General features: G+C 47.0%; 2 protein-coding genes across 2 annotated transcripts in view; both read right to left on the bottom strand.

Annotated features, from left to right (window-relative positions):
- The window catches only part of LOC133141767 (interferon-induced very large GTPase 1-like), an 83,538-nt gene that overhangs the window by 26,297 nt on the left and 44,806 nt on the right, over window positions 1-12,435 (bottom strand).
- LOC133142201 (up-regulator of cell proliferation-like) lies at window positions 3,868-12,301 on the bottom strand. Its single transcript, XM_061263272.1, has 3 exons — window positions 12,255-12,301; window positions 11,732-11,789; window positions 3,868-9,009 (listed from the first exon to the last, which is right to left on the bottom strand). The coding sequence occupies exons 1-3, from the start codon at window positions 12,276-12,278 to the stop codon at window positions 4,355-4,357; spliced, it is 4,737 nt and encodes a 1,578-aa protein (XP_061119256.1). The 5' UTR covers window positions 12,279-12,301; the 3' UTR covers window positions 3,868-4,354.

The raw sequence follows: 12,435 nt of genomic DNA, 5'->3' as shown, positions 1-12,435 counted from the left end.
GCATGTAAAATGGATAATCAGGAGGGAAGTTTCATGATAACTGCAATATAATAAAACATAAGGGTAATTTGTTTGGTATGGATGTGATCTGGTAAAATCAAGGAATTGGATGAGATACATCCATCCATCCATTATCTTAACCCGCTTATCCTGAACAGGGTCGCAGGGGGGCTGGAGCCTATCCCAGCATACATTGGGCGAAAGGCAGGAATACACCCTGGACAGGTCGCCAGTCCATCGCAGGGCAGGATGAGATACATTTCATACCAAATGGACTCAAGGGAAAACCTACACGTCCTCTCTTGGTAATCATCTCATTTTCCCTACTCAACAACCCCCAAGGGTGGGGGTCTAAATTCCAGATTTGACCACCCCTCTAGGTTGATTTATGGCACTGCCGCCTGGTTTCAAACGTATGATTTGGCATAAAAGCAAGGGAGACAGACCAATCTGGGAAGATCGTATTCAACTTCCCACACAGCATATTGTACGTGTATGTAAGTATCAGGAAGATTGTATTCGACTTCCCACACAACATGTCTTGTGTATGTATGTATGTATGTATGTATGTATGTATGTGTAGCAGCGGAAGATCGTATTTGACTTTCCACACGGCATATTCTATACTCTGTGTTTGTGTATAGTCCAAGCAGGCTAGGTATGATTATTTACTCTATCTCTATTCTTAATTTGTGTATTTTGTAATTGATTGTGATATTCTAAAGCTAATAACCTACCTGTCTGCGAATAAACTATTTTGTTTGTAACTTGCGTGATCTCCATGACTCTAATTCATCTTGTACCTTTTCAGCCTAAATTACAACTGAATACTCAGGGGGACAATGGTGGCCAAAGACCGACCGATCGGCGGTACACCTGTGATAGTTCTAAGCTGTGAGGCCAGCACGTTTCTGCCCATTAAAGGATCGGTGACGCACGGCTCTTATGATTTGGTGCGAAGGGAACCCCTGGCCGTTACGGCGCTGGTTCCTGCCAAATTAGCTCTAAGGAGCCCAGATAATGCTACGCCGACCTGGGCTCGCAACTATCATGGCAGGTTTGCATGTATTGTGTTGACTGGACCCTCAGCCTCTGAGTTCTCCACCGAACTGAGATTTCAGCAATAATGCTAATCCTGGGAGCATATATTGAGTAATGGTGGCGCAGGTACGGGTCGATTTCTGTTTTGTGACCATCGTTTGTTTTTTGACTTCGTCCTTGCCTACCGTTTTTGTACTTTTGCTTCGCTGATTGTTTCATGGTTTCGACTCCCGCTTCGTCCACGACTACGCCTCTGCCTGCCGTCCGTCTGTTCATCTGCCCCGCTGACAGCTCTCCTGCTACCGGACCTCCCTGCACGTCTACCGACTACGAGTGCTTTTTGTTTGTTTACTTTTTGTTTGGCTGGATCTACGTGTATGGACTTTGCTTGTGTTGACTACTCTCCTGGGATTCGTCCCGAATAAAGCCCTGAGGGGTCTTTATATTACTATTGTTTCTGAGTCGTGCATTTTGGGTCCAACCCCCACGCACCCGTCTCAGAACAATTTCGCCACAATGGACCCTGCTGACTCTACTGCCATGTTCCACGCCCTCCAGGAACAAGGAGCCATCGTCCAGCAGCATTCACAAGGAATCTCCGAGCTTCACCTGGAGATTCGTGAACTGTGTGCGGAGATGAAGAAGCTCGCTGTCACGGTCCTGCTACAACCACAGGAGGAGCCTACCCACCCACCCACATCCCCAGCGTTCAACCCCATGCAAACCTGGCAATTCCGGGAGCCTCAACAACCCCCCCCGGAGAGGTTCGGTGGAGAACCTGAGAGGTGCAAGGCTTTCCTACTCCAATGTGACTTCGTATTCAGGCAACAGCCCCAGACCTACAACAGCGACGACCGTCGGATAGGCTATGTGATGGGACTGCTGAAGGGGAAGGCATTGGACTGGGCTACTGCAGTGTGGACCGGGGGTTCATCTCCTCCTCGTTACCCGGCCTTCGTCGAGGAGATTCGGAAGGTTTTCCAACACGCATCCAGCGACCAGGAGCCATCCCAGAGACTGATTGCTCTGCGCCAGGGACGGAAGACCGCGGCAGACCACTCCATCGACTTCCGCACCCTCGCGGCGGCCACTAGTTGGAACGATGCGGCGTTGGCGAATCTCTTCCTGGCCAGCCTGAGTGAGACGCTCCAGGACGAGTTGGCGCGACTGGACCCCATCACCCAGCTCGACCAACTCGTGCGCACCACGATCCGCCTGGACAACCGTGCCAGACTACGCCGGTCGGAGAGACCGATCCTTCCCGGCAACCCGTACCCCAGGCAGGGGCCAAATCCTCGACATGAGGAGCAGCAGTTGGAGGGACCCGAACCCATGGACCTGTCCCGGGCCAGTACCAAGATCTCTACCGAGGAACGAGCACGCCGCAGAACCACCGGCTCGTGCTTCTACTGTGGGAGGCCGGGTCACACCCAGGCTCGGTGCTCCTTCAGGACCAGGCGACCAGTAGAGGTGAGAGCAGTCGACAGGCATGAGGGTTCTGACAGAGACAACCATCGTCCCACGCTCACCACCCTGCTGATTCTTCCCGACGGAACAACCCGGGTTAACGCATTGGTGGATTCTGGAGCGGACGCCAACCTCATCGACGAAGTTCTGGTGTCTGAACTGAACATTCCCACCCTCCCTCTACCCCACCCTGAGAATGCGCGCTGGATGGAAGGACGTTCTGCCGCATGACGCACATCACTATTCCCGTACAACTGATCATTTCTGGGAACCATCGGGAGATGATCCAGTTCCGCGTCATCCAGTCCCCTAATGACCAACTCATCTTGGGATTACCCTGGCTCCAGAAACACAACCCCACGATCAACTGGAGTTCTAACCAAGTGCAAGCATGGGATCCTAAGTGCCATCTGTCCTGCTTGCGTTCCGCCCCACCACCAGCAGAGGGAGTGCCAGCTCTACCACAGACTCCCAAACCCTCCCTGGAGAGGGTCCCCTCTCCTTACCATGACCTGGGCACAGTGTTCTCCAAGACACAAGCTCAGTCTTTGCCGCCTCATCGGCCCTACGACTGCGCCATCGAGCTCCTTCCCGGTTCGTCACTCCCCTCTAGTCGCCTATACAACGTCTCCAGACCAGAAAGGGAGGCTATGGAGAAATACATCCGTGACTGCCTGGCTAACGGACTAATTTGCCCATCTTCCTCTCCCGTCGGTGCGGGATTCTTCTTTGTTCAGAAGAAAGATGGCTCCCTATGCCCGCGCATCGACTACAGGGAGCTGAACAACATCACGGTGAGGAACAAGTATCCTCTGCCCCTGTCTGCCTCTGTTTACCACGCAACTCTTGAGCATTATTTACTGTTTGATTACACGTTACGATCCACGCCTGTTTACCGACCATTGTTTATTGATTTCTGTTTTGTGACCATCGTTTGCTTTTTGACTTCGTCCTTGCCTACCGTTTTTGTACTTTTGCTTCGCTGATTGTTTCATGGTTTCGACTCCCGCTTCGTCCACGACTACGCCTCTGCCTGCCGTCCGTCTGTTCATCTGCCCCGCTGACAGCTCTCCTGCTACCGGACCTCCCTGCACGTCTACCGACTACGAGTTTGCCTCTTCCCTCGGCACCGTGCTTTTTGTTTGTTTACTTTTTGTTTGGCTGGATCTACGTGTATGGACTTTGCTTGTGTTGACTACTCTCCTGGGATTCGTCCCGAATAAAGCCCTGAGGGGTCTTTATATTACTATTGTTTCTGAGTCGTGCATTTTGGGTCCAACCCCCACGCACCCGTCTCATCTTCTTTAATATGGAGGTGAGAATATGAAATTAACTCTGTTAAACTTTATTAACGTTATTGTTAAAATATCACAGCCTATTTACCATCCTAATGAATGGAACAATGGACAGAGATCAGCCATGGTGATTCACAGGCAGGATTTGTACAGATAAATGCTGCATAGGTAAGGATAGAGACAATATCACTTTATAGTATGAATATGATTTTATGAGTACAATGAGCTGCTGATAGTATTATCTCTCACAGAACCAGAGAAGATTCAGGGGAGGATGCAGGAATTCAGCAGTGTCTGTGTCAGTGATCAGGAATTCTCACTCTTTGCAAACATCAGTGATGATTGAATTCAACTGTCCCCTTTTAAAATGATGAGTGCTTTTATTTGTATTGTATAAAACTTGCTGTTTGTTCATGCCATTCAACTTGGCTGGGGCTCTGTTTTGCTTAACCATTATGAGTTGCACCTGTCAGCTGACTATTTGATAAGAATGCCACTCAGAAGAAACAATTTCAGCCCTAATGACATATAGGCTGTATGAAACTTTTAATTTAATCTCCTGTCCTCATCTGGAAGGATTCCTTCAGACTTTCCATGGCTTGTTCCTGGGTTATATGTCTCCATTCGGGGGGAATATGAGCAGGCTTGGCTTCATATTTCTCTGCAAACTGCTTGTTAAACTTGCTGAAGATGTATTTCCAGTAGTCTGAGGCCTGGATGCTGGTGTCAGGCTGGATGAGCCAGTCAGGGTAAATGCTCCGATAGTCCTTGTATGGATGGTATTTTGCCTCTGTTCCAGTCAACCTGAACTGCTTCTCACTGACAACATTAGTGGAGCAGATATTGCTCAGTAATATACGCGATTCACGATATCTCCATCCTGCAATGCCCTGAGGACGGTGAATGGAAGCAAAGTGCTCTGTGTGGCTCTTGCCACCAGCTTCACAGGGGGTCTTGCAGAAGGGACACTGCTTCCCACAGCCAAACACCCTGTTAAACAGCTCCTTCTGTGGCTGAAAGGGCAGTGAGGTCAGCCTGGCCCTCACATCCCCACCTTTCTGAAACTCTGCGGTAAAGGCCTGCTCCATTTCATCCACAAGCACCTCCAGACACCGGGAAAAATCTTCTGGCTTGGCAGAGTTTAAGGTCAGGACTGATCTGAGGGGGTCTTTGGGGATGATAAGCTCCATCGCTAGGTCACTACAGATATCCTGAATGAACTGCTGAATGTTCTGGGCCTCCTCACCCCTTCTTGCTGCCTGTTCAGCTGCCTTCATCTGTGCATTCTTAATGGCTTTTTTTATTCTGCTAACCATCACCTTCAGGCGATTCATCTCAACGTTCCTGAGGCTATCTCCCTCCGAGAACTGCTTCACCATCAGCTCCAATATCCAGTCATGTACAAAGGCCTGGTAATTTTCAATGTATCTCACAAAGTCCTGAAAGTCATCATTCTCAAGCAGCTGCTCAAGGATTGAGAACTGGAAGAAGGTTCGAGTGCTGAAAGCAATGGCTTTCTGCCCTGTCAACATGTCATCCACAAGGTCGGGGCCCAGAGATTTGGTGATGTATTCCTTCACCGCAGGTTGAAGACAGTTGACAGTGAAATCTTTGGCTTTCTTCTGACACTGGTCTCTTTTGTTGAACAGGTCCTTAAAGTCTGTGTAGTACTGTTGCTTGAACTGTTCCAGACAGTGATGAGGATCATTAGCATGGATGAAAGCCAGATGCATTTTTTGAAACTCCCGTGCTGCATGTCCACAGATGTGGATCTTCAGCTTGGCCTGAAATTCAGCAGTTGTTTCCTGATTCCTGTGCCTGTCCAGGATTTCGTCTACCATGCAAAGCAACTCCATTGTGTATGTTTTATGGTAATCAGATCTTGTTCTCACTTTCTCATCGACAAACTGCTTGCTCTGCTCCATGATGTGATCAACTACCTGCTGGAACTCCTTCAGCTCCTTTCCTGAGGATACATTCCAAAACCTTTGTTTTGATACCAAATGTTTACTTTTCACTTTGAATGGCTCTCTTCCATATTCAGACAAGTTGCCAACTTTTGACAGTTTTTCACAAACTGAGCTGCCTTTCATCTCAAAGTTAACCCACAGCTGGTGGTAGATGTTTTGCACAATGTCCTGTTCTTCCATACCAGGGAACCGCAGCTTTGCCATGGTCTTCTTCCACATCTTCTCAAATTCATCCTCCAGCTGTTGATCAGACAGATCTTTACTTTTCCTGCATTTCTCAATCAGCCCCTGCACCTTTTTCTCCATTGTGGCCGTTTGATTGTTCTTCATGCTCTCTAACCTGAACATACCCTTTCTGATCTCCACCGTTGCTTCAAGCTTGTTTTTCACAGAGTTCTCTGTCTCCCTCCTGATGGTGTTGGCTGTGATGTTCAAGTCCTCCTTGTACTTCTCTACCAAGTGAACATGTCCCTCTTGCCTCTTGTAGAATTCAGTGAGGTTGGACAAAATGAGCGTTTCCCCTTTCGTCAGTTCTGCCAAGGCCTGAGTTTTCAGGCGATTCAGTAACTCATCCAAATTCTTAAACTCTGCTTCTGTGCCAAAGTTTGACACCTTTGTCTCAGCTTCCATTAGCCAGGAGTACATGTTTTTCCTGAAGGCCCAATCCCATTGGTTGAACTCAGTGCAAAGCTGAGTATAAGCTTCAGCCACAAGGCTGTTGTGGAAACTGAAGATGAAGTTCTCATACTTCACTGCTTGCCATAAGCTCTTGGTCCATTCAAGGAACTCAATGATTGTGTGTGCTGAACTGTTTCCAGATTTTTGTTCCATAAACTCAATCATACCCCTCTTGAAAAGATCCACAGACTCACTGTAGCCAACATTGACAGGTGCCATGGGAGGGTTCCCATTCCAGAGCCCAGGGATGTACCAGGTGTTTCTCTCTGGATCGTACTCCATGACATCATTAAATGTTTTTTTGTTTCCCTTCTTTTCCATCTTACCTGCTGCTTGGGTCATCTCATCCAGCTGCTCCAGCAGACGTTTCCTGTCTCTCATGTTACTGTCATGGGCAGAGATGTCTGGCACATTCTGGTGCACAAACTGACAGCAGGGTTTTCTCCCAACTTCTTTCATGCGCAGGAAGGCGTGCACCACAATCTGCAGGATATCATTCATTTCCGTGGAATTCTCCATGGGGATGTTGATGACTGTGATGTCACTCAGCCCCACCACCAGAGTGGCCAGTTCATTATCATGCTCATGACTGTCATCCAGCTGTGCCAACTGTGGTGCCTTCAAACCTTCAGTGTCAATAATCATGATGTAATCACACCCAAGCCGCACTTTAAAATCCTCTTTCACTCTGATGAGGAACATGAAGGCCCCTCTGGTGCACCTGCCACGACTGACAGCAAACTGGACCCCGAACATGGTGTTCAGGAGGGTGGACTTCCCAGTGCTCTGTACCCCCAGAACAGAGATCACCCTGATCTTACATGTATTCTTTGTTAGATCATGGAGTTCTTTCAGAACCTGTGTCATCCACTCCAGAGGAATATTGCTTGAGTCTCCATCCACCAGCTCAAGAGGAAAGCCCTCCTGTAGCAGCTTGGCACAGAGATGTGGCAAGCGCTTCATCTCTGGGGTGAGGGCTTCGGGGAGTGAGCAGGCCGACTCGTACAGCTGACCCATTTCCCTCAGGAAGTGCTCCGTCCCCAAGGAGCAGCTGGAGATCTTCCTGTCCAACTGTGCAATGAGCTGCTTGTTTTCTGAGGAACTCTGACACTGTTCCTTGTACTTTGCCCGAAGAGGTGGAAGGCTTTTGCGTGACAGATTATCCAGATTGATCCTCATCCACTTGAGGAAATACTGGCACTCCTCTGTGGAATTGCACATCATGGAGATGAAATGGGACATAGAATCGGAGACGCTGGGAGCCCTCTGCTGTTCTCTGAGCTTCTGCCTCTGATCTGCAAGCTCATTCTGGTAAAGTTCTATGTTTTTCTCTCCAGCATTTTTCATCCTGCACTGTTCCTTCTCCAGTTTGGCCAGCTGTTTCCATGCAGTCCCTTGTAAGGGCAGCTCTTTCTCCTTGAAGCTCGATATGTCAGATATTCCTCCTGTGATTTCATCAGCCTTCTGCTTGCCCCTCTTACAGTGGATGTAATTTTCATCAACATGGATCCCTAAATCATGGGCAAGATCAGACATCCCTTCAATGCTCATTTTAATGTTTTCCTTTAAAATTCCACGGATAGCCGAACACAGTTTTTTGTTGAATTCTGCATCATTCATCCGCCGATGCTTTTTGATGATGTTACTGGGTTTTCTCTCAGAAACACATCTCCTGAAGTCATCCTCATTGAAGCTCTGGCTCTGTGAATTGGTGATCAAAATCCAATAAGTCTTAAATTGCTTAGATTCCAGAAATCTTTGTTCAGAAGTGTGGCAGAGGAAAGTGTATTGAGTTTCAAAGTCTCTGAGATCCCCACGGAGGTTAGCTATAGCCAGAGGCTCAGAGAAGATGTCAGTATTTTTGTTCCCACTGGGCAGATACCAGCTGATTTCCACCAGCCCATTGGAAATCCTCCTTGGGGTGTCACCGCACTCCATGTATTTGTGAACAAAGGTGTCGTGGTACTGCTGAGGGTTGCTGAGGACCTGGTTCAGAATTTGAGACTTGGACATGCTGCAGTTTCCCAGCCTCACAAAAGAGACCATGGGGAGGTCAGAGAGAACAATGCTCTCCTCCACAAACCCTCTTGGGTCCTTCAAAGAGTGTGGCTTGTACTTTTTCACAATATCCCTCATGGCCCACAGCATTAAAGTGCACTGCCGGGTATCACATGGAGGAAGCAGCAGAGGCACAGAGACCTGGCACATGGACATTTTCAAAGCCATCTCCTGCTGAAGAAAACCATCTGAGCACAGGAAAATAGCAGTTATGAGGTCCAGGGGGTTGACTCTGTTGCTGTGGTTCTGTGGATTGTGCTCAGTGCTCAGTAATCTATCCAGGTTTTGGGGCTCCTGTTGTGAGGAGCAGCTCATTCTATGAAAGGACTCATTCACCATCATCAGCTTCCTCAGGAAACACCATGGCAGATCTTTCAGAGACTGGATGCTTTCATCAGATAAAGTCTCTCCATCAATCTGCAGCACCTGGCTCAGAGTCAGCTTGTTCTGCAGGTGGTGTTCCAGTCCCAGGTCACTCAGCAGCTCTTCCAGACTGGTTCCTGTCATTGGGGATGGAAGCTGCATTAGTACATATGCACAACAGTGCAGTAATAAAAGCATAAGAATGCACATAAATACACTTGCACATCAAAAAATGACTAAAGTTCTTGGCAGACTGAATGCTTCATACTCCTGAGTGATGCCATGGCTAGTTATTGTACCCTGTCCATCATCAATTAATCTCTAGCCCTGGACCGTAATTCTGAGGTGTTCAGGGACGCTTGTATGCAGTGATCCTCCCTGCCGAGTCCCTCCCCCCACCCTCGGAGCTGCTCCCTCATGCACAGGCCTTACTGGGATCCTGGTGTCGAACCAAAGTCTGATGCCTTAACCTTGCACCACCATGGAGCTCCCATACAAAAGAAATGTTGTGTCTATATTTAAACATGTTATGCCACATTTTAATAAGAGGTCACAGAAATGTATTCTTTAATTAAGTTCATTACAGGCTTAAAAATCACTGCTGCTAGAGCAATAGACCCTGGCTGTCACTAGGTAGGTCACATGGAAACTCATTATTCTATTATGACCTTGATTTCTGTCCGTTAGTTTATTTGGTATTTTAGTAAATTAATTATTTTTCATATTCATGTCTGGTTTCCTGTTTACATTCATTAGTCTTTGCACTTGTCTTCCCCTGTGATGTCTGTGTCTGAATGTTTTCTGATCCGAGTCCCCTGTCTGCGTGCTTCACTATTTGGGTGGTTTTGGAATTTTCCGGTTTCCCACGATTCCTTCTGTCTCGCTGTTCTTATTTCCTGCTAAGTCTCCATTTCATGTTTGTAGATAGCACTAATATACTAATCCCAACTAACACAGAATTTACACACTAAAATTTTCTTCGAATTAACAAACTAACATTCACTAGTTTTGGGTGTTTGTAATTTAATCACTTAACTAACAGACTAACTCTACCTCTATTTCAATCCTGCTCTATAACTCTGCCTCCCTGTTCTATCCCTAAATAGCTTTCCTCGATTCAGCGAAGTGTTCGCACCAGCTCTCCGCTATCTCTACATTCCTTAACTCAATTCCTTAACCCTAAACGCAATTGTCTACTCTCTAGTCCGGAGCCGTTTGTATTACATGTGTGTCTTTGTGAATCCAGTCCCGCGTTTTCATTCCAGCCTTGTCATTGTATTATTGCCCTTCCATGTGTCTCACATGATGTTTATTTGTTAGACTGCCCTCACTCCCACGACCCGCCTAGGTTGTCTCATTCCTGATTCATTACAATTTTAGTTTTCGTATTTTTCATGTTCTGTATTCTCCCTATGTTGTTAGCGTTTTTGTGTTTTTGTTACCTCCGTGCACACCGTAGTCTCCCTGTCACTTCATTTATTGGTTTCACCTGTTTCACTTCCTGTTTGTTTCCCCACCTGACTCATTACATTACATTACATTACATGGCATTTAGCAGAAGCTCTTATCCAGAGCGACGTACAACAAAGTGCAAATAAAAACACAAGAACAAGTGCAAAGAGGACCTGAGAGGACAGTACAGTTCTGAGTCCTTGTGTAAACATACAGAAAATCAGAACCTTTTAAGAGTACAATCAACTTTCAAACTAGCATACCACAATTGCTGCTAGAATACAAAAAATAACACTACCTATACAAGTAACAATATCTATACAATCTATACATGAGTGCCATTTCAGTCTAAGGCTAATCATGGTGGTGAGTTGGGGAGGGAAAGGTGTAGCCTGAAGAGATGGGTCTTCAGTCTGCGCTTGAAGGAGGTCAGAGACTCTGCCGTTCTGACATCCACCAGGAGGTCATTCCACCACCGTGGGACCAGGACAGACAGCAGTCGTGAGCGTGAGGTGCAGGTGTGGCGAGGAGGAGGCGCCAGATGGCACGAAGTGGCAGAACGGAGGGGTCTTGTTGGTGTATAAGTCTTGATAAGGGATTGAATATATACAGGGGCTGATCGTTTAACTGCCTGGTATGCAAGCACCAAAGTTTTAAATTTGATGACTCCCATTCACTCTCGTTACCTGTGTTTAAATCCCCTCTGTCTAGGCAGTTAGTTGCCAGATTGTAATGTGTTTATTCCATACTCTCCAGCATTTTCGTATTGGTATCTGTTTTGACCTGTTTCGTCCTAGACCATCGAGTTTAACTTATTCCTTCTGTCTTGTTCTGACCCGTAGTTTTTTGACCCACTTCTGTATATTCACCTTCGTTTCTGGATTGTGTTTCTGTCTATTTAGCCTGTTTGTTTTCGACCCATTGCCTCTGACCGCGACTATTCTTTGGATTATCCTCAATACATCTGTTTGCTGGAGATCTGACCCTTTGCCTGGACTATCGCTTATGAACTGCCTTATCCCTGCTATAACTGTTTGCTGGCTATTGACCCTCGCTGTACCAACCTACCCTGAGAAAATAAAGACCTTATTTTCTGAAGAACTTTTGTCTTGAAGAACTTTTGTCGTGGCCTCGCTATTGGATCCCCCGTTCTGAGTGCCTGAGAAGTTGTTGGAAATATAGAGGAGAAAAAGTATTGAGGACAATTAGTCAGATGGAGGAAGTCTTTTTCTTTGGTGAATTTGTCCAGGGCCAGGACCCCTCCTCCTACACTGTGCCCTGTCACTGTGCTGGGACATTGGATTTCTGCTTGGTCCAGAGGGAAGAACACCTCCCACTGGCTTACCAGCACCTCTTCCAGCTTGGTTTCACAGGAGGTCTCCCTCCTCTTCTGCCTGGGGTCCTCACCTTTACTGATGGTCTCATCTTCAGACACACTCACACTCTGCTCTGAGTCTTCTGTTTCCTGCAATGAAAAACATCACAGGCAGTGTTTTCATACTTCCTATTCTGTTTGATATTGTTTTACACAATACAATGTAATATATTGACTCCTTTATTAATTTGAATACTAGCCGGTATTTCAGGGAGTGGTTAGGTTAAGTGCAGCTTAGTTGAATAATGCAGCTGGGACCTGTCATTCATAGAAGCTGTCCGATCACAAGATTTCAGGCAAGAGTTACGGCCGTGTCTGAATGTGACTCTAGGAATGGCTCTAGTGCAGAGATCTGAAACACAAATCTTGGATGGCTGCAGTGTTTCCTGGTTTTTGGTGTTTTTAGAAAGTGCTAAATTTAAGTCACTGATTCACATGATGCCTACAACAGACAAAAAAAACCTTTTTAATTTGGCCGTCCAGAACTGGAATTAAACAACTGGACATTCTGACCTACAGAACTGGAGTTTGGCTCTGAGGTTTGTCAAATCTCACCTCCTCCTTGTGTGCAGTGCACATAGCGTCTTTGTTGTCCTTACTCAAGGTCCCATCCATATTATCAGTATCTGCTGAACATCTCTTTTCATCTGACTTAGCTGGCCAAGCAGAGGAGGGTTGGGACTGGGCCAGGCATGAGGATGTCTTCTCTGGTGCTGGTTCTGTGCCCAGACAGGAT

This window comes from Conger conger, chromosome 12, assembly GCF_963514075.1.
Source record: "Conger conger chromosome 12, fConCon1.1, whole genome shotgun sequence".
NCBI lineage: Eukaryota > Metazoa > Chordata > Actinopteri > Anguilliformes > Congridae > Conger > Conger conger.
Note: the sequence above shows the minus strand (reverse complement) of the source record. Positions and strands in the feature narration are given on the sequence as shown.

Excerpts from the sequence above, each read along its gene's own strand:
- LOC133142201 (XM_061263272.1), bottom strand. The coding sequence starts at position 12,278 with ATGTGCACTGCACACAAGGAGGAG. Across the intron at positions 11,790-12,254 it reads GCACTGCACACAAGGAGGAG|GAAACAGAAGACTCAGAGCA; the intron begins GTGAGATTTGAC and ends TTTTCATTGCAG. Across the intron at positions 9,010-11,731 it reads AGATGAGACCATCAGTAAAG|GAACCAGTCTGGAAGAGCTG; the intron begins GTGAGGACCCCA and ends CCCCAATGACAG.